The sequence below is a fragment of the Misgurnus anguillicaudatus genome, unplaced genomic scaffold (genome assembly GCF_027580225.2).
Source record: "Misgurnus anguillicaudatus unplaced genomic scaffold, ASM2758022v2 HiC_scaffold_29, whole genome shotgun sequence".
In the NCBI taxonomy this organism is placed as follows: domain Eukaryota; kingdom Metazoa; phylum Chordata; class Actinopteri; order Cypriniformes; family Cobitidae; genus Misgurnus; species Misgurnus anguillicaudatus.
Window position 1 is genome coordinate 3,357,028 of NW_027395279.1, and position 22,592 is coordinate 3,379,619.

The 22,592-nt window shown below is 41.0% G+C and overlaps 1 protein-coding gene across 3 annotated transcripts in view; it reads right to left on the reverse strand.

The window, feature by feature from the left end:
- Window positions 1-2,786: 2,786 nt before the first annotated feature.
- The window catches only part of LOC129436696 (uncharacterized), a 66,309-nt gene continuing 46,503 nt past the window's right edge, over window positions 2,787-22,592 (reverse strand). The window contains exons 7-15 of one of the 3 annotated variants that reach the window (XM_073865055.1): window positions 14,259-14,372; window positions 12,157-12,291; window positions 11,513-11,596; window positions 10,396-10,494; window positions 10,019-10,102; window positions 9,660-9,755; window positions 9,139-9,237; window positions 6,979-7,007; window positions 2,787-3,497 (exon numbers count right to left, since the gene is read on the reverse strand). In XM_073865055.1, coding sequence (XP_073721156.1) covers window positions 3,285-3,497; window positions 6,979-7,007; window positions 9,139-9,237; window positions 9,660-9,755; window positions 10,019-10,102; window positions 10,396-10,494; window positions 11,513-11,596; window positions 12,157-12,291; window positions 14,259-14,372 — 953 coding nt within the window. In that variant the 3' untranslated portion in view covers window positions 2,787-3,284. The remainder of the gene's footprint in view (window positions 3,498-6,978; window positions 7,008-9,138; window positions 9,238-9,659; window positions 9,756-10,018; window positions 10,103-10,395; window positions 10,495-11,512; window positions 11,597-12,156; window positions 12,292-14,258; window positions 14,373-22,592) is intronic. The other 2 variants (XM_073865054.1, XM_073865053.1) reach the window with 2 other exon arrangements.

Genomic DNA, 22,592 nt, shown 5'->3' on the forward strand with positions numbered 1-22,592 from the left:
GACTGAAACATGCAGATTAATTCATAACTTTATTAAGTTCAAACCTGTAAGAATTCAGAATTTACATTTACTGATTTATTACTAATTACTTATTCATTTATCCGACAGCACTACAGTAAGAAACTCTGCTTAGAGTTTTCTGCTTTTAATAATAATTTATATCGCTTTTCTCAACCACCACCAATGTGCAGCATCCATCTGGATGATGTGATGGCAGCCATATTGAGCCAGAACGCCCATCACACATTTGGCCAGGATCCCAGGGCACACCCCTGCTTTTTTGTGCAAGACATCCTGGGATTTTTAACAACCACAGAAAGTCAGGACCTCAGTTTAACGTCACATCTGAAGGACGGTGCTTACAGTATAGTGTCCCCTTCACTATACGGGGGTGTTAGGACCCACACAGACCTCTTGCTCTAGTGTTTTGGAAACATTGAAATTTCAGGAAAACACCAGTGGAAGATCTGAGAAGATTAATGCAAAACAAACAAAAAAATAAAAACAGATGAATAAAAACAAGATTTCCTGCCAAACACATCAATAGATCTCAATCATACATTTACATAACATTCAGTGTTCAGTTTTTAATGAAAGTTTTAGACTAGCTATACATTTTTGTAAATCTATAGACTATTACTCTTTAGTGTTTTAAAGTGGGGTTAATGGTATTTTCGGAACGTTTTTTTTTCCGAACATGGTCAACTTGCGTATCTTAGACCTCATTTCTTTTATGGGCATCATGTTTCTTTGAGTAGAAGTCACAAGTATCATTGCACGCAACAACTTTGTTATAAATCAAGAATCAACAATGGCAAGACAAAATATCGTTTTTGGAAGTAAGGAGAAGAAAACCTTATTCAGCTTTCCAAGTAACCCTGTCTTAAGACAACAGTAGATGCAGATGTTTTTTTTTTCCCAGACAGCAAGATAATTGCGAATGGGTTTATGCATGTTACCTGCATTTCAGAGAGTCGATTGCTTTACAAACAAGGTCTACGCGGGATTTGACAATCATTTAAAACTGAGTGATGAAGCAGTCCCAATGTTAAAAGACCCCATTCGGGAGTTGGAACCAGAGGCGGTAAGAAAATAAAAATCTAAACTCAAGTGTTTTGTTTGTAATCAGCTCATAGGTGCATATACCTTAATGAAAATAACAGGAACATAGCTGTGCTTTATCAATAGCTGTGCTTTCAGCCTTAATCTGCAAAAAACGAAAAGTTGTTCGGTCTTTTAGGAATCTGACAACACAAAAGACTTTTTGGACATATGAAGGATGATATACTACTCTATAGGTACCCAAGATTAACATGAGATAACTGCGTGTGTTATGTGGTATACATGGAGCCTTTACTACAATAATAACTACAACAGTTACAGATTTCATTTTCTGCAGAAAAGAGGAACATATTTGATAAAAACCACTCGCATCTCTAAAAGCAAACTGTACAAAAGCAAAGAAAAGCAGGGCGATTTGTATCAAACTCAGAATTCAGCTTCATACGTTTATTTTTCCCAGATCCAGTATGTTTACCCTGATCCTTTTCTCTCTCTCTGTAAACATGCTATATGTCCCTATAAGAAATGTTGAATTTCTGTAAAATGAAAGTAAAGAAAAGAGTCTCAGACCCAATGTTTAGCATGACTTATTAAACTCTGACAAAGACAAAATAATAAACAAAACCACAACTTATCCCACCCTAAACATGACATAAAATATAAATACTACAGCAGTGGTACAAAAGTTCATCCCTACACTGTAAAAAAATTCTGTAGAAATTGCAGCTGAGTTGCTGGTAACTTACCGTAGATTTAAATTTATGTTATTTACCGGCAACATTTTGTTCAAAGTTAAATGAACATTTAACATTTACAAGTCTTTGTCTTTACAGAGTAAAACTAAAAAAACAGCATCAAGCAAAACTTTTTAAGAAACAAAATCTGAAGCAAAAAACAGAAAAAGGTTGATGATGATTTTTGATTCCCAGAATGCTTTGTATGAGGCTGTTATTGTATAGTTTTATTCTGTAAAGATAAAGACTTGTTAATATTTAAAATTTATTTAACTTTGAACAAACTCTTGCCAGAAAAGACCATAAATTTAAATCTACGGTAAATTACCGGCAACCCAGCTGCAATAACATTGTAATTTCTACAGAATTTTTTTACAGTGTATAGTACCACAGATGTACTGAAAAAAAATCGGAGAAGGCATCGAAAACTACTATACCAGTAATATTATTTGCACATCTTATTAGAAAAACATACATTTACCCTAAAACTTATCAGAAAAACAACATTTACCCTTGTACACAATGTACAAATATCATACACCACGTCCCAAACGACTCAAAGTAGAAGCCACAGAGTTAACATTACAGTACAATGGGCTCTGGTGTTGAGAGAACACTAACTTCCTGTTTTCTTTAAAACAATCGACTCCTAATTGGCTTGGATCGATAAAAGTAAAGTGTGAGGGCGTTTTCAAACTGGGCTCGTTTGCTGCAGTCCAGCCCACACTCTTAGAACGAATGTGTTAAAAACAACACATTAGTGTTAATTCTGGGACAACACACTAAATGCGTTGTCCCAGAATTCACCCATCTCTGTGTTATTATTGAAACAACACATTTTGTGTTACTTTTAACACAACATGTGTTATAATGTAACACAAAATCAACACAAAATGACACATAATGTGTTAAAATTGCACATAATGTGTTAAAAGCTTACCACACAATGATGTGTAAAAAATTAACACATCCTTTCTAAGAGTGCAAGTGCAAATATTCCCGCAGCATTGGTCTGGTTTCACACTCACTCGTTTACCAAACCCCTGTTCACTGACGTAATGTCATGTCAGCACCAACACACACATGCAAGAGAATGTTAATTACATCATGACTTAGCATATTTTGCATATATATGTTTTTTTTATATGTTGGTGTTATCATGCACAGCAGAGAGAGCAACAGCTGTGCATATGTGTTTTGGAATGCGAAATTCATCAGTTGTCATGGTTATCATGTGTTGTGGAAACTAATGATCGGCGTAATTGGCTAAAACGCTGGCACAGGTTACTTTGCTTCCTGGAAGAGGGCGCACCCGAGTCCGAGGTGGTTTCACGGTCACTCAAAACGCGCCACATGTTTCTATGAAAGAGGGCACTCCAGCTGATAGCCCCCCTCCTATGGAGCAGCTTCCCGATGCTCCTCTTTATGAACAAAAAGTCAAGGAGGAAGGTGGAGCGGAGGCAACAGAGCAGGAATCTAGGGCGGGCCTTAGACAGGGGAGGAGCCGATGGAGCCAGAGTTCAGGGAGGAGCCAGCGGAGCCAAAGACCAGAGCAGGGACAGATACCAAGGCAGAGCTGGAGACCAGGGAGGAGCCTGCGGAGCCAGAGACCAGGGCGGTACTGGGGTCCAGGGTGGTGCCGGTGGTGGCAGGAGACAGGGAGGAACTTGGGACCAGGGTGGTTCCGGTGGTGACAGGAACCTGGGCAGAGAGAGAGCGGATTTTTCATTTAGCTGACGTTTTATCCAAAGCGACTTACACTTGCTATATATGTCAGAAGTCGCGCGCCTGTTGAGCAACTAGGGGTTAAGTGTCTTGCTCAGGGACACAATGGTGTGTCACAGTGGATTTGAACTCAGGTCTCTCACACCAAAGGCGTGTGTCTTATCCACTGCGCCATAACCATCCCACCAACTCAGTCTCTTGAGTAGCACAAACACACACACAGAGTCCTTTAGGCCGCCATTGTGGCTTTGGTTATTGGCACATGCCTACAGACAGAATTAACACATGCGCATCATATGAAGTGATATGTGAAAATGATTGTGCTTTGCCATCTTGTACAGTCCTTCCAGAAAAATGCGGAGTTTTTTTGTGATTGTTGCGGGCAAAAATCCTTGATCTTGCAGCACGGTTTCTTAAAAATGCAATGGAATATGCACGATTTATGCAATTTTATGCAATGAAATAGCAGGAACTTGCAAAAACTGTTTGCAGCTTTTGCAGCTTTTTAATGATGTTCACGTCACGTAATCACATCACTTCATAACGTTTTCATGGCAACAGGGGACATGGCTGAGCTTGTGTGAAGTAAATGCAACATTTTTCAACTTTCTGCTATATTTTTGCTATGAAAATGCAAGGGTTTATGAAACCATGCAAGCCCCACATATTTTGCGCATGAAAAACCTGCAATTTATGCTGCGAAAGTGCGGCATATTTGAAAAAACGTGGCCCCCGCAAAATTATGCAGACTTTGGCTGATTACGCTCTGAATCATGTGATCGCATAATCGAGTTTTTCTGGGGGGACTGCTTGTAAGACATTTTTATTCTTTAATTGCACCGAGAGGAGACGAGGAACGAGGAGTGAGGCTTCCTGAGGAGGCATGATTGAGGATACAAATGTGTACCCAGAAGTGTTTATCATCTAAACCTGACACACATATAAATCCCCCCTTTTATCATAACTTCTTCATATCATAATTAAACATTATGGGGTGGTTTCCCGGACAGGGATTAGACTAGTCCTAGACTTAAACACTTTTAAGAGCTCTCCAAGCTGAAAACAACTTTCACTTACAGATCTTAAAATACATCAGGGCCCTTTGTTTTACTTCAAGATGCACACATGTAATGTTTTTAGTAAGGCATGTTGTTTAAAACTAGTTATATTTCCTAATTAAACTAAGGCCTAGTCCTGGATTAAGCTAATCCTGGTCCGGGAAACCGCCCCATACTGTATATGTTAGTATTAATCATTAAATAATTGTAAATGTAGACTCATTTCAGACAGTATATTTTATATTTATGTTAAATAATTTTATACATAATATATAATTATATAATTTCAAAGCACTGTTAAGAATGTTTTTATTTGGTGGGGCTTTGATTTCTAACTCAAGCACGTGTTTAACTTTATTTTTATTGTTTAATATTTTTGGTTTTTAATGCACTTGACATTTGATAATAGAGAATGAACTTTATACAGAGAGTGATGATATGCCATTTCACTTAATGCTTCGATTCCTCTGAGAAAAGACGCGAGGAAAGGAAGTGAAGAAAGAAAAAGAGGATGCATGAATAAGAATTGAGAAGCACCTAGAAAGAAGAGAGCGGCCATCTTGGCCAGGTTTGAGAGACAGGAAACAGATTCTGCTGTCATGGTCATAACAGGAAACTTGGGGAACTTTGTTTCAGCTAACCTGGTTTGGACATTGACAGTTTAGCGGGACTCAGGTTCAGACAACATGGCTGTTACAGGAATCTCAGAAGACTCATGTTGTTTCTGAAACCACTCCCTCGTTCAAAATGAGTGAGCGATTTTGGACACTGACATAAATACCATGCGTCAAAGAACTGTCACAGAGATTCGTCATAAACCCTAATGCTGAGTTTACACCAAACGCGTTTTGGGTGTCAAAATCGCGTCTACCGCGCCTAGTTTGCCGCCTGAACACTTTGAATGCATTCGCGCGTGTAGAGCGGAGTAGACGCGCGGAAAAAACAAGCATTTGACGCGCGTCCGAGGCAAAATCCGCTTCTTGTGGGAGGGGCAACTGCTGTGCGAGTGTCTGTTTGCAAGATGACCGATGTTACTTATGCATTTATCAAGAGAGTTACCAGTTTGTATTGGGTAACCTTACTGTAGTGGGAAAATAAACGGCGCGGGTAGATAAACGTCACGTGACTCAAAAGTGAAGTGTGTATTACAACTTACCAGGTTGCCCAAAGTCCTTACTGACACTCTTCCAAGCCAGGTCCTTTTTATTCCTGTCTCCTCTATAGAAATAACAACTTGTGTCATATAGCTCCGAGTGACTGCTTGAGTGAGTGACTCCGGGCGGGGCAGCCACCACAGCAGCAGGCAGGCTCCTGATTGGTTAACGCGGCGCGAAATTCCGCCAAAGTTCAAATTTTTCAACTCGGGCGTCAGCCGCAAATTCGCGTGAACCGCAAAATGCACAAAAGCACCATTCGGGCATACCGCGCACAACGCTCAATTCGCGCCTTTGAATGAGGTGGAAACGCGTCTTCCGCTCCGCGCCGAACGCCTCTTCCGCGCCGCGGGACCTCCTGACGCGCGTCAACGTGTCTGCACATTGACTTAACATTGAAATCACTCGCGCTTCAAGCCTCTACCGCGGTTGGTGTAAACGCACCATAACACCTGTGTAGCTTTATGTTTACTTTCTTATTGTTTGTTACATTTGTCATGTTTATTGTATTACTGTAGCTGATAAAAAGAGAACAAAATAACTGCTTGTCATATTTATTTACCATTACATTTTTTATTATATTTAATAAACATTATATTTTAAATAAAAGATATCACATTTCATTTTAATTGCTTATTTTTAAAAAGTAGAAAAGAACTGACAGCAAGAACTAACAAAAGTGTATAAATGTAAATGTTTGGTGTTTACTGTCAGTATCCTTCAGCTGATTCCAGTTACGCATTCATCTGCCGTTGTATCATGGGAAATAGTGAGTAAGAGAGTGTACATCGAATGTACCCTCCAATTCAGAGTGCATTGTGGGTAAAAGTACTGAACGAATGTAGGGAATAAAGTTGTTAACTCATATGTTGGACACCTTTACAAAGTGACAGACATCAAATATAGTGCAATATATAGGAGATAGGGAGCGGTTTCGGACACAGCATTAGGTTCAGCTTTTTCGGCAATGACAGGAAGCTCGGGTTCGCCCGTGACAGGACGTTAAGGAAATAAACAGGGTAATGAGACACAAGTGAGTTAATGAATCTATGCAAGGATATATAGAAAATTAAGTGAACATGGAGAAAAAGAATGTGCAAGAAGGAGAGCCATTTGATGACGATGAATAAATCACACTATCATATTGTTCAGTGCAACATAAATAAATACTCAGTGCTCCTGATATTTTATGTTAACTGTACATCACAAGAAATCAGTTTGATTAATTTTATATTTGTCACTAACCTGACAGCACTGCAGATCCTTTTTGATCCCTGCGTGTTTAGAGAAATGAAGAAAAAGCACATCAGCGGATTATTATTAAAAATTAATTTAATACAGTGACAGCTCATTACTGGATTTAAAGGATGTCCAAATGAGCAAATTTTTCAAAAGGCTGTAAAAAACATGTGGTAACACAATAACATTTGTAAATGCATTAGCCAACATAAACCAACAACAACTAAAATACATTTTTTCAGCATTTATTAATGTTTATTGTTGTTGGTTAATGTCAATGCAGTTGATCATGTGCGTTCATGGTGCATTAACTAATGTTAACACAACTTTTGATCTGTACTTAAAAGTTAAGTTTTTTTTTCTGAAAGTCTCGGTCTTAACTCAGACACTGCACTGTCATTTTAGTGATGTCGTCCTGACCTGTGTTTGAGACAGTTTTATTTGTTAACATCATTAATGTGATTAGAACTTATTTCTAATTCAATTTCTTTTGTTACATGCCGAAAAAGAAATCAATCAGGGATTGTGTCAAAAACCAAAATAAATAAAACTCAAAATTCAAGAAATAATTGCAACAATTAATAATATATTTATTTATATATTTTTGTATATGACTAAGCAATATCACAAGATCAAGAGAGCTGTTTAACACACACAACAAGCATGATTAAGCCATATATTGATTTTCTACAAACATAAACACAAAAATTATAATAAGTGACATACATTTTAAACACAAAGTTCAATTTTGCACTATTTGGGAAATGGAAATAGTTAGATAGAAATCCACAGCAAAAGTGTTGTGTGTTTCAGAGTAACTCACCACACTGGTGTTTCCTTGAATTTCCTTGCTTTATAAACACGAATCAGTTGATAAAAAAAAATCTGTCTTTTGCTCAATAATTTGATTTGCTGCCACCTACTGTTGGTTGTAGTTTTATACAAGATATCATTTGTTTTTGCATCAGATTTCTCTTATTTAAAAAAGTTTTTTGTATTGATCTCATAACATTATTTAATCAGAAGCATTTATAGACAGTTTCAGCAGTAACAAAATAAACAAACAGCTTTTGTGGACCAAACTTAACTTCCTGTAAACGTCCTCTTAGAGTAGTTTATTTCTATTATTAAGCAAAATAAATAACAATTAAATTACCTTTCATTCAGATATCATATCTAATGCGTAGCCTACTATTACAATGCGCTAACATTATTGTGTAAACTAAATATATACAATGTTAACTAAAGATCCTTAAATTCTCACCTGGCTGCCAAACCTCTCTTTACAGCGGTGATCTATGCTCACCATCTTTCCTCATCTTTAGAAAACTAGAGCTCATTCAAGAGATGTTTGGTGAAAACTCTTTAATGTACACAATGGTGCTCTTCACCAAATGAGATCAACTGAGAAACAAAACTATTTATCAGTGTTTAGGAAAACCTGGATCTGTGATTAGAAACCTGATAGAAGAGTGTGGAAACAGATATCGCGTGTTCAATAATAATCTGACTGAAGATCAAACACAAGTTTCTCTTCTACTGGAGAAAATAGATGACATAGTGAAAGCAAACGGAGGAAGTTACCACTCATCTAAGATATTCAGAGAGATGGAACAAGAAAAACATAAACAATAAATAAAGAAAATGATGGAGAGAATTAAAAAACGAGCAAAGAGAAAGCTGAAGAGAGAGAGAGAATGAAGATGATGATGGAGGAAGAACAACAGAGTCATGAGGGAGGATGAAGAAATGAGAAGAAGAATTCAAAAAAAGAAAAGAAGAATACAAGACAGAAATTAAAGTGAAAGATGAACATTTAAGAGACATGAGAAGAGAACGAGAGGAACGTGACAAACAGGAAAAGAGGAGAAACAAAGAAGAGAAGAAGATGAGAACGGTGTGAGAAACTCAAGAGTGACATCATGAAAGAGAAAGAGAGCATAAAAGCAGAAAAAGAAGATATTCAGCTGAGACATAAAGAAAAAATAAAGAGATTAACAAAACATTGTATCTGACAAGATATTTGTTCCATATAAACACATACAAACAGGTTATGTCTGAGAAAGAGGGTCAAGTGTTAAGACAGACATGTGGCGAAGATGAAGAATGACAGGATTCCAAACGGGCCAAATATAAACTAAATGTCTTCAATGATTTAATACTTACATGGTGCAGATATTAATATCATCAGCGCAGATGCAGTAAAGACGATTTCAGAGGAAAATATCACGATTCTCAAATCTCCAACTGGAGCTTCACCATTTACTGAGAATAACAATGAATAAATATTAGATGTTATTAGATTTAGATATTATCTTAATATTAACGTGAAATATTACATGTTTATTCAATAAACAAAATATACTATAAGTTTTGTTAAATATTAACAGCATACAACAGTTTAGGATAATATGGATTAATGAATTATGAATTTTGTTAGTATAAGTGCTCCAAAAAATGATGAAACAATTGGTGAATATAAATTTAGATCAGAATAATCTTACCAGACTAACCAGAAGACTTCACGGGTGATTTCTACAACATTATTTTGTACTCAGTCACTCAGTAAAGAGTAAAATGATTTTGCAATACCTGTTTATATTTATCATTTACCAGTTAAATATTTTCACTTAATTTAAATAAATAAATGATATGCTGTATGATATTAAAGTGCTGTGTTTACGCACCTGTTTTCAGTATCAGTTCAGTCATTAGTGCAACAGCGTTGATTAAAACAACACCAACTGATCCAAACACATACACGGTGATAGTACGAGTGAAATCTGTAAAGTATACATTCGACCATCATTATGTAAATGAGACACAGTAATATAATAACTATACAGATACACAGACAAAATCAGTATCAGTAAAATCTTTATGTTTGAAACTTTATCTTTGTTTCATTCATCAGAATTCTTATTCTTTGGTTTGCATTTATTCAGTTATGTTTTTGTCTTAATTTATGATTTAAGATGAACCACAAGCTCAATCTTCATTAAACGAAACAAACAAAAGGGTTTGAAGAGAATAAACAATACTGTACCCCAATCTTTAAATGACCATAAACAATTCCAAACTGTCCATAATACTTGTAGAAATCCGATCACACAGACCCATCCAACACGATCTGTAAGAAAAAAACATGTCACCTTCATTATCACCATAAATTTAACTAATGTAACTAACTTTGTATAAATTAATTCCTTTAAAGATATTCACGTTTTATTTCCAATAAACATGTAAATATTTGTATGAACATTAAAAATTCAAGAACAACTTTTTTGAATCATTTTTTTAAGATCTCCAGCTCTTTTGGTATTTGACAAATTTTTCAAAGTAATATATACAGATTTTTTTGTGTGAAGTTTACAGACTTAGTTGCATGCTTTACAGTCATACCAAAAGATTTTAAATATATACCTTTTTCATTTTCCAGTGCCAAGGTGTAGAAATACATTATTATTCCAGTCACCAATAGCATCAAGGTAAACCACACTGATCTCCTGACCAAAGGTGAACCTATTTTTTACACATATTTACACTTTTAGTATAAATTCACTCTTTGCAAAATACATGTATATATTTACAAACTCAGCAATAAAGACATTTTGTTTTTGCAGAATTTACATACACTTAGTTGGCTGAATTTAATTTGTTGAAATTTAATAAATCTGTTATTTCAGTTAAACAATGGTGTCGTGATATTAAACTGTAATGTGGTCGACAAACGTGAAACTACTTCATAGGTATGCGTTTACTGAAAAACAATGCACACCCGTAGAACGTCTATCAACCAATCAGAATAAAGTATTTGACAGCAAGTGGTATAATAGATTATAATCTTTAAAGAACAATAACATTTGCAATTATACTATACTGTATATTTTATTCTATATGTAATATTTTTCCTGTTTTTTGTGGTTTATTTTCTTAAAGGTACAGTGTGTAAATTTTAGTGGCATCTAGTGGTGAGGTTGCGAATTGCAACCAACGGCTCAGCCACTGCTGCTCACCGCTCGCTTTTGAAACACATAGAGATGCTACGGTAGCCGCCACTGAACAAAAATGTCATCGTCGGAGACAACTTAGTAAAAAAATGTCCGTTAAGGGCTTCTGTAGAAACATGGTGGCACAAAATGGCGACTTCCATGTAAGGGGACCCTCTGTGTATGTAGATAAAATCGACTCATTCTAAGGTAATAAACACATAACGGTTTATTATGAAAGGTCTTTATACACCCCTGATAATATAGTTTTGTATATTATTTGGCATTTCTGTCAAGAGATCCTTCTAAAATTTACACACTGCACCTTTAAGTCTCTGGTGTAAAGCTGGTTTGAATCAATGCAATGTTGAATAAAGCGCTAAATCTGATTGACTTGTTACTGAAACATCTCAGAAATGTCCAAAACAACTGAACACAGATTATCATGCTGAATTACTGAACAGACCCAAAATTATAAAAAAGAAAGTGATGCTGAATAGTAACAGAGGCGTGAAGATTAATGGATTTAACATTGTAATTTATAAACTTACAGCCCATCTTTTGCCCACATATAAGATTCCAGTCGTTTCTGGTCGTTGTTGTTATCACAGGTAAAATTGCAACAATGAAGAAACCTAAAAACGGAATGTTATGTGATTATATGGATTGACAGATTCATGTAAATTAAAGGAAAACACCACAGTTTTTCTATATTTTACTATGTTCGTACCTCAACTTAGATTAATTAATACATTCCTATCTTTTTTTGATGCGTGCACTTCATTTTTGTACAGCGTGTCATGAATGTGTTAGCATTTAGCCTAGCCCCATTCATTCCTTTGGATCCAAACAATGATGAATTTAGAAGCCACCAAACACTTCCATGTTTTCCCTATTTAAAGACTGTTACATGAGTACTTACTGTACACAAGTAAGTATGATGGCACAAAAAAAAACGTGGCGATTTTTAAGCGGTTAAAAAAATTAGAACTATATTGTATGGCGGAAGAGCACTTAGTTTGCAGCACAGTGAAAGGGGGAGTGGTGTTACTACAGTTGTGTTTTCCTTTAATGCAGAAACTTTGTATTCATGCTCCAAGTTTTTTTTTCTTTGATTTGATTTTAAACATAAATACTGAAATCATTTCATTATACACCATGAATGAATCCATATAGTTTATAAAGTTGATCTCACCTCCTCCAGCTGATCCAAACATGTAGAACAGAAGAATGAATTGTAATGAAGGCAGAACGTCAAAGATTGCCTTAGACAGAACATTAAATATTGTAATTATGTGTTCAGGTAACTTCCCAGAGATTCTAGCAAACACTGTATCAGAAAAAAACAACAATCATTAAATCCATGCAATATTTTATTCAGTTTTTAATTAATGTCATGAAGTTCATTCATGGCAGACTCACTCTAAAGAATGCTGGGTTATTGTTAATCCTTTCTTGGTAAATATTGGACAGAACACGGCACTGGGTTTTAAAATGTTGAGTTGTTTCAACCCATGTTTGGTAAGAATACATTTTTATTACACACTGAATATGCAAAAAACTACACACGCAATATTTATTTATTTAGGTCCTTATAATTATTTATTGTTTTATAGACCCTTTTACCATTTGTACACAATGATGACGTGGCAGCGCAAGCGCACGCATTTAGGCAATGGAAGTATAGCAAGAATCAGCAGTGAAGCAACACAGACAGAGAAAGTTATTTTAAAAAGATGACTTTATCAATTTTTTTCAACACAACCACATCCATGTACTATAGTGGAGTGGATAGAAGATGTTAGCAGATGGCCAAAAATAAAATTATAAAACGGGCAGTTCTGGTTCTTCATTCTGTTTGGTTGAAACGTGTTCTAAGCCGTGATAAAATACCCCGGTAAACCCACGGTTCAGACCGGATTACATAAGTATCACTGCATCGTTGCTGCATACTGATTTATGAAAATAAACACCACAGTCTTTGATCATATTTTTTATTTTTCTACAATTGCACAATTATGGCGATATCCAGATAAATGTCAATAAATATTGTTGAGTCATCTCGTCAATAAAGAGAAAACGTTCTCTGAGGAGTTTCTACCTCAAATTCATATTTCCGCTATCCACTGGGTGGCGATCTTACCCAACTTAAACACTGACGCATTCACTCAACACTAAAAAAAACGTGTTTTGATCAGGATCTGAATCTGATCTCTTACAAAAGTTCTTCACAAAAATGGAATTATCTTCGCTTTTAGCTGAAAATTTGAGAGGTGATAAGAGAACAAATGAAGGTAGGATGAAACGGTTTTTGTTTTTGTTTCAAAGCGGATGGTCTGTTCTTTCATTTGATATTTTATGTTTATTTAAAGATTTTTTTTCTGTATTAAACATTAAACTAAAACTGGGTGGCAACTTAAAAAAAAAAACACTGACGGGGAACGAGTTAAGCATGCTTCCAAGCATATTTGATCATCACTTTAACAGTTGCACGATATAATGTTATAAAATAGATTCATTGATTTATAAAAAATAAACACCACAGTCTTAAATCATATTTTCATTGTGTCTTTGCTGCGTCTGTGTTGCTTGAGAACTACGCTCTGTTGCAGCCACACTTGATTCTGAGGAACTACTTTGTTTGGTGGAAGACTAATATTTGTACTAATATAATTACAACTTATTTGTGTTTTATTTTATGAAATCCTGCTATCCATATGAATTAACCATTTTATAAAAGCAATAAACCCCGCAAAGCAATGGTGTTGCAGTGCATTTTATAACAGCTAAGGGAGTTGTTAGGCACGACGCAAAGTGGAGTAACCCACTGCTTCTTGGGGCTTATTGCTTTAATATATTGCCAGATACATATATATGTTTATTAGCATCTTATAATAGTGCAACCAAACGCAACAACAAGACATTTTGATGCTGGGAAACCGTTTTAATACACTGTCTGAGTTGCTACCATGTTAAAACCACTTCTGTTGCCGAAATGCGTGCACAGGCTATTGGATCACGTGAGGTGTAAAAGGGCCTATAAATATATTCATACAACAACAATCTTTATTTGTTGTTTTTGACAGGGTTCAGACTCCATTTCAGCCTAAATTAACTACAGAAGTTAATTAAAGGGTGTTTTTCTTTTTTTCAATTATTACTGCATTTTTTAGTAATTACATGGTAATGTAAATTTAATAGATTTTATTATTGTTTGTCTGGAACAAACACCCAATAATCAGATAAAACACTATTTCACAGCATATTTATTGGAGAGATGTAAATAAAAACACTCACTGTGAATAAAATAGAAGAGGAAGAAAAGCAGTACTACTCCAAAGAGGATTAGTATCATAATGCCTTCAAATCCAGCAAAACTCAGACGTTTTCCCCAGGCAGATTGATAAAGAACTAAAAAGATAAAATATCAGTTACACTGACAGTGTCAAGATTATTTAGGGAGGGTCTGATTCTGATTCAGTGTTTAATTTGGGTAGGGGGTGTTGGGGTGTATAAGTTGGGGGGTCCCCTAGTTTTTATTAAAATGTAAATACTACATAAATATAAAATTCTCATGCTGCGTTGCCACAAAGCGATACTGTCCATTATTATTGACTTAGCTATAGGGGACCCCCCATAATTTGAACACTGCCTTTTTTGTGCTGTTATTATGACATCTGACAGACATGACCACAGAACATGTACATTTAGAGGATGTTTTAATTTTTCACTACAATTTAAAAAAAATATTGTGTAAAAAGTTTGAGAACCGGGGCGAAAGTAATGCAGGACGAAAGTAACAAAGCAATTTTCTCCCCGAGCACTGATAACATTTGCATCATAAACTATGACAGCATCTTAAGCATACAAACCCTTGACAGAGCTGACAAATATCGCATTATTTGCTCAATGTTTTCTGTGTGTTGATCCAGAAAGCTGTTTCAACCATGATAAGTAAATTCCTAAAGTGGTAATTTTTTTCTTATAACGCGTTGTGTTTCATGTGTTACAATACTGATCAATCTACAGGTTATTTAGTGCTCTAACACATCCTGAAGTTTCACTTCTCAGACTTTTTCAAAATAAAATTAAATCGAGTGTACATTTCAGGAGTTCCTCTCAGGAAGAAAGTAACACTTGTTACTTTTGTCCCGCTCTTAATACTGTTGTATATGATGTGGTGATGGCGCAGTGGATAAGACACACGCCTTTGGTGTGAGCGACCCGGGTTCCCATTGTGTTCCTGAGCAAGACACTTAACCCCCAGTTGCTCCAGAGGCGTGCGACCTCTGACATATATAGCAATTGTAAGTCGCTTTGGATGAAAGCGTCAGCTAAATGAATAAATAAAATAAATAAATAATAAATATGATGAAAATTTATATTATTCTAATTTGATTTAATTTCATTTTCATGGTGTTAATACTGTTCATACTGTTGAGAAAAAAAGGTTTTATTCAAGTTTGTACTGTTGGTTGCTTTTGAAACATCTGATAAAACTGAAATTTAAAATGAAAATGTAATTTCATTATTTTTTACAAATATAAATTACCAAATATGTTTGCAATTACATATTAACGAGGTCATAGTCATGCATATTTAATAAAAACAGTTGTAACACAAAAATCTATCTTGTTGTGTTACTTTTGACACATCTGTGCAGGGCCGCCTTAACCTAATGTGAGGCCCCGGGGCTAAGAGGTTTTGTAGGCCCCCCTTCCCATCGATTTATAGTCTCTTTTTTTAAGTGTAATATCTAGGTAATCTACATCACAAAATGCATTAGTTTCTTTCGAGACATACAACAGTGAGTTTTCCCTCTTTGAGCCAGAAAACACCATAATATTGTTATTAACATATCACTGAGCCCACTTGAGTATAAACACAAGACACTTTATTTAACAACCACACACAGCAACTTGTGGTGATAATAAAACCAAAATGTGTGAAAGTTTATATGTTTATAAGCTTTATGTTTATATAGTTTTTGGAAAATAATTTGCAGAAAATTGCCACTCACTAACTAAATGCTCACCACAGTTTTAAAAATATAATAAGTTAAAGTTAGTTTTAAAGTGAAAATGCATTAATGATAACAAAAGATAAGTCTTTATAGACAGAATCTTGTTAAATGCATTAATGATAACAAATAAGTCTTTATAGACAGAATCTTGTTTTTTTTAATCATTTATTTATTTTGTAGGCTATTGAAGATATAGTATGCATTGTATTTAGTATTTATGCATACATAAGCATGTAAACCGACCAAGTATGAATATGCACAAGACAGACAGGGAACATACCTGTATATAACATCTTTAGATAGTGAGATTATAATGGTGGTATCAGGGGATGATCATTTGAGATGGTTTTGTCGCTCTTTACTTTCTTAGACTTGCACCTTTACCGTTGCGTCTCTTTCTCGTCTTTCTACCAACAGATGTGTGTACTGTGAGCTGACGTCGCATCAAACTACATCGCTCCAGCTGCGCGCGCGTCACTGATATAAACGCGAGTAAACTTAAACTTTATAACAACTAACAGCATTATGTGCGGGAACTCCTTTCTTAATTTAGCGGCACAGTTTCTTGTGCACGGGTCAGAGACTTCTGCATGCCAGAGAGCTGAACGAGCACAGAGAGAGCGAACGCGAGCGCGCGCACGAAAGAGAGAGAGAGAGCTGCACCTCACTAGTGCATTATGAAATTTCAGAAATTACTCTTTCATTTGTTGGTGGATTATTTCCCGTTTCTCTGTCACACTCAGTCTAACGTGCAGGAATGTCAAGTTGACAACGCGCACTTAATTACATTACGCAGAATAAAAAATAAGTTACGTCTGACATTTTATTTCACGTTAAGTTACAACGGACCAATCAACAGCCATGTAACGTGCAATTAGAGTGATTGACAGAAAACCCGACAAGTTACAAAACAATATGACATTTTCAGCTCGTCATGAACGCAAACTTGGGAGGCCCTTGAACTTGGGAGGCCCCTGGGCTTCAGCCCAGGTAAGCCCGTGCATTAAGGCGGCCTTGCATCTGTGTGTTACTTTAAAGTAAAGTTTTCCACCTGTAAAGTAACAATTCACTACTTATGCTTAAAGTAAAATTATACTGAAGTCATTTTACATTTGTTCAAAATTCCTCCTGGTATTGATAGACCACACGTGTGAGTAATTTTATATGGTGCTTACACTTTTGCTTTAAAGCTGTGAATATGCTGGATATAGGGCCACATACAGTGTCCCTCCGGTAAGGCACTTCAGTTCGTTGTGTATGCACGGCGTGATGGGATTACGTTCCCCCATAGCGTCAGCAACTGATGCAATGCGGAGTGAAATGGAAAGCTTAGGTTACTCACGTAACCCCGGTTCCCTTTCAGTCGGTCACTACGACGTCCATCGTGACCGACGAATTGGGAACTCGCATAGAGAGACCAATCAGCTTCGCTTGTATGTAAAAGAGCCAATGAATGTTGGCATGCAGTATTTGCATAATGCTGGCTCCACCCCGCCAGGTGGGTATAAATGCCAGCAGCAGACTGCATTCAGTAGCTTTTCGCTTCGGAGCCATCAGCTGTGTACTGCTGAATCAGAAGTAACTTGTGTGTTATTTAGTAGGAACCTGTGCGTGGTAGTTGGCGTGACAGCGCTACAGCGGCTTCCACTGCCTGCGTTCATTTTGAGTTTAAAACCAGAGCGTGTGGTTACTGTTCCCCTGTGTGCTTCATCTTCCATCTGCACTAAAAGAGTAGTTTCCTCACAAAAAGAGCTGCACAGTGATTTGTGTCTTTTTAAAGACTACATTTCTCTGTGCTCCACGGGCGGTTTCGCGTCTTTTTAAAGATGGCGTTCCGTCCGTGTGCTTCTGGATGCGGTCGATATATGGGACCGTCGGATGGTCACGATCGCTGCCTCTCGTGTCTGGGTGTTACACACGCTGAGGCAGCGTTCGTGGATGGTTCATGTTCCCATTGCGGGAAGATGACCATCTCGGAGCTGAAGACTAGGCTGTCTTATATCCTGGGTAAGACGCCCCCCGTCCCGCTGCCTCGTTCGGTGTCGACGAGCTCCGGGCTGCCACGGGTGACAGTGGGAGTGCTCCCCGCAGGGAACCAACCCTCCGGGTCCTCTCACTCTTCAGCTCCGCTGCCAGCTGAGAGTTCGGAGGGAGGTAGTGGACCGAGTGTACCACACCTATCCTTCGGCTCTCCCGATGAGGACCGTATGTCGGTCGCAGCATCGGAGGGTGGGCAGTCACTCTCGGATGCCGGCTCGGACCCGCTGCCGCCGTCGGGGCTCGTAGCGCAAACCGAGTCAGATCCGGAGATGGCTGCCATGCTCGCTCGGGCGGCTGAGACGGTCGGCTTGGATTGGACTCCACCTCCACCACCTGAACCGTCTCGCCTCGACGATTGGTTTCTCGGGGCGGCTCGCGCTGGTCCATCCCGCTCCGCCCCGGTTCCTTTCTTTCCCGAGGTGCATGAGGAGCTTACGAGGTCGTGGACGGCTCCTTTCGCCTCCCGTAACCGGCCTTGTAAGCCTTCCCCCCTCACCACTCTCGACGGCGGGGCCGCCAAGGGGTACACGGCTATTCCAACCGTGGAGCGGTCGGTTGCGATGCAATTGTGTCCAGCCACTGCTGCCTCGTGGAGGGATAAGCCGTCCCTGCCCTCGCGGGCTTGTAAGTACTCGTCCGCTTTGACGGGAGCTGCTTACAGGGCCTGTGGGGAAGCGGCCTCAGCCCTGCACGCCATGGCGCTGCTCCAGGTCCATCAGGCTAAGGCAGTGGTTCTCAAACTGGGGGTCGGGGCCCCCAGGGGGGCCGCGAGATGGTGCCAGGGGGGCCCCAGTTTTATGACATTTTATAAAATAAATTAATTTATCATGAATTCTGTGCAATTAAACCTAAAAAAATAAGACTAATAACCAACAGCCCTACTTCGTATCATTTAATATGTTTTATTTAATCAAAAGTTGAGTTTTAAAACAGTTTCTTGTCATAAATTTTCTTTGGGGGGGCCGCAAAGGAATGCGCCATACAAAAGGGGGGCCGCACGCTGAAAAAGTTTGAGAACCACTGGGCTAAGGCACTGAAGGACCTGCACGAGGGTGGTCACGACCAGACAGCCCTTAAAGAACTGCGTGCGGCTACCGACCTGGCGCTACGGGCGACCAAGGTCACCGCACAGGCTGTTGGGCGTGCGATGTCCACCATGGTGGTCCAGGAGCGCCATCTCTGGCTGTGCCTGGCTGATATGAGCGAGGCGGACAAGACATATCCCAGGCCGGCCTCTTCGGCGATGCGGTCGAAAGCTTCGCCCAGCAGTTTTCGGCCGCACAGAAGCAGACTGAGGCGATCCGTCACATCCTGCCTCGGCGTCAGCCTGCTGCTACCATCACTGCGCCAGTGGCAGCGCCTCAGCCTGCTTCCCGCCGAGGGCGTCCACCGGCGGCTGCCTCCGGTCCCGCGCCGCCCCAGCAGCGACCTAAGCGGCGTCGTGGATCCGGTCGTCGGCAGGGCGCCACGCCCGTCCAGGCTCCCGCGAATCCCGGTAGGAAACATAAGGGTAAGCGGCCCTGAGACGGGCCACCTGGAGATGGCGAGGACTGCTCTTGGGGAGACAGTGACCGCACCGCTCCCTCCCCCGGAGGAGGGCCGGGTGGAGAATCTTTTGTTACAGTTAATTTCTGTTCAGCCGGCTTTTCAGCCGGCACCCACAACTTCACCAAAAGAGCAATTTCCTATTCCTTCTCCAGGTTATCAGGGAGTGATGAGCATGCAGGGTGGCCCTCTGGAGCCAACCCGCCCGCTCATTCCTCCTTCGCCAGCGGACGTGCACGGGCATCCTCGCTGCCCCGCCGTCCATCAGCGGAGCCGGCCGAGTGTTCCCATACGCTCGCCTGTCCCCTCACGGGCGCCTACACAGCGCACCGCTGTGGGCATCTCGGCTTCGCTTGGCTGCCCCACTGTGGGTACATCTGTGGTGCCTCTAGTCCCGCTCGTACGGTACCTGGAAGCCTGGTCAGAGCTCCCCAGCCCGTCGCGGTGGCTTCTGCGCACCATCAGACTCGGCTATGCGATCCAGTTCGCCCGGCGTCCCCCCAAGTTTGCGGGCGTCCTCTTCACCACGGTGAAAGATGTAGATGCCCACGTCTTGCGTGCGGAGATCGCTGTCCTTCTGGCGAAGGACGCGATAGAGCCGGTCCCTCCAGCCGACATGAGGTCGGGGTTTTACAGCCCCTACTTCATAGTACCCAAGAAAGGCGGTGGGTTACGACCGATCCTCGACCTGCGTACTTTGAATCGTGCACTTCACAAACTGCCGTTCAAAATGTTAACGCAGAAACGCATTTTTCAATGCATCCGTCCAGGGAATTGGTTTGCAGCCATCGACCTGAAGGACGCGTACTTTCATGTCTCGATACTCCCCCGACACAGGCCTTTTCTCCGCTTTGCGTTCGAGGGGCGAGCATATCAGTACAAAGTCCTGCCCTTCGGCCTCTCCCTGTCCCCCCGTGTCTTCACGAAGGTCGCGGAGGGTGCCCTTGTTCCCCTCAGGGAACGTGGCATTCGCATCCTTGCTTACCTCGACGACTGGCTCATAGTAGCACAGACTCGAGAGCAGCTTTGCGAACACAGGGACATGGTGCTCAGGCATCTTGCCCGCTTGGGTCTACGGGTCAACTGGGAAAAGAGCAAACTCTGCCCCACGCAGAGGATCTCTTATCTCGGTATGATTTTGGATTCGGTCGAACTTACAGCACGTCTCACAGAGGAACGTGTTCAGTCAATGCTCAGGTGCTTGAGTTCGTTAGATCACAAGACGGCGGTCCCCCTGAAAATGTTTCAGAGGCTCCTGGGGCATATGGCAGCGGCGGCGGCTGTGATACCGCTCGGACTGCTCCATATGAGACCGCTTCAGCATTGGCTGCTCGGCCGAATTCCGAGATGGGCGTGGCGCAGCGGCACACACCGGGTGCAAGTCACACCAGCGTGCCGTCACACCCTTCGCCCGTGGTCAGACCCTTCCTTTCTCCGGGCAGGCGTGCCCTTGGAACAGGTCTCCAGGCATGCTGTGGTCTTCACGGATGCCTCGGCCACGGGCTGGGGCGCCACCTACAACGGGCGTGCAGTTTCAGGTGTTTGGACGGGGCCCCAACTGCACTGGCATATCAACTGCCTCGAGCTGTGGACGGTGTATCTTGCTCTGGTCCGCCTCAAGAGCGAGTTACAGGGCAAAGATGTTTTAGTCCGTACAGACAATACAGCGACCGTTGTCTACATCAACCGTCAGGGTGGTGTACGCTCCCGTCGCATGTCACAGCTCGCCCGCCATCTCCTCTTGTGGAGTCAGGAGCATCTGAGGTCCCTTCGTGCCATTCATATTCCGGGTGTTCTCAATCGTGCGGCCGACGAGCTATCACGAGCGGTGAGCCCCGGAGAGTGGCGACTTCACCCCCGCGTGGTTCAGCTGATTTGGAGACGGTTCGGAGCAGCACAGGTAGACCTGTTTGCGTCTCCAGAAACCTCCCACTGCCAGCTGTTTTATTCCCTGACCGAGGGAACCCTCGGCACGGATGCACTGGCACACAGCTGGCCTCGGGGTCTTCGCAAGTACGCGTTTCCCCCAGTGAGCCTTCTTGCACAAACGTTGTGCAAAGTCAGGGAAGACGAGGAGCGGATCCTCCTCGTGGCCCCATACTGGCACACGAGGACGTGGTTTCCAGAGCTGGTGCTTCTCGCGACAGCCCCTCCCTGGCGAATTCCCCTGAGGAAGGATCTTCTTTCTCAGAGAGGCGGCACAATATGGCACCCGCGCCCGGACCTGTGGAATCTCCACGTGTGGTCTTTGGACGGGACGCGGAGGTTTTGAGTGGTTTACCCATGCAGGTAGCAAACACTATTGCTTCGGCGCGTGCACCGTCTACTAGACAGGCTTACGCACTGAAGTGGAACCTGTTCGTCGAGTGGTGTTCCTCTCAGCAAGAGAACCCCCAGGATTGCCCGATCGGTGTCGTGCTTTCTTTTTTACAGGACCGGTTGGAGAGGAGGCTGTCCCCCTCCACCATTAAAGTCTATGCTGCGGCAATCTCCGCCTACCATGCCCCTATAGCAGGCAGGTCGGTCGGTCAGCACGACCTGGTCATCAGGTTTCTTAGGGGGGCAAGGAGGTTGAATCCATCCCGTCCCCCCTCCATACCCTCTTGGGATCTGTCCGTGGTGCTAAAGTCTCTCCAGGACGCCCCCTTCGAGCCTCTGCAGTCAGCGCATGTCAAGTTTCTTTCTATGAAAACTTTGACCCTACTCGCATTGGCCTCGATAAAGAGGGTAGAGGACCTGCACGCTTTCTCGGTCGACGAGTCGTGCCTTCAGTTCGGGCCTGCTGACTCCAGTGTTACACTGAGACCCAGGCCTGGCTATGTGCCCAAAGTTCCCACCACTCCTTTCAGAGATCAGGTGGTGAGTCTGCAAGCACTGCCCCCGGAGGAGGCAGACCCAGCCTTAGCTTTGCTGTGTCCCGTCCGCGCTTTGCGACTGTACGTGGACCGAACGCGAAGCTTTAGGACCTCAGACCAGCTCTTCGTCTGTTACGGAGGACAGCAGAAGGGAAAAGCTGTCTCCAA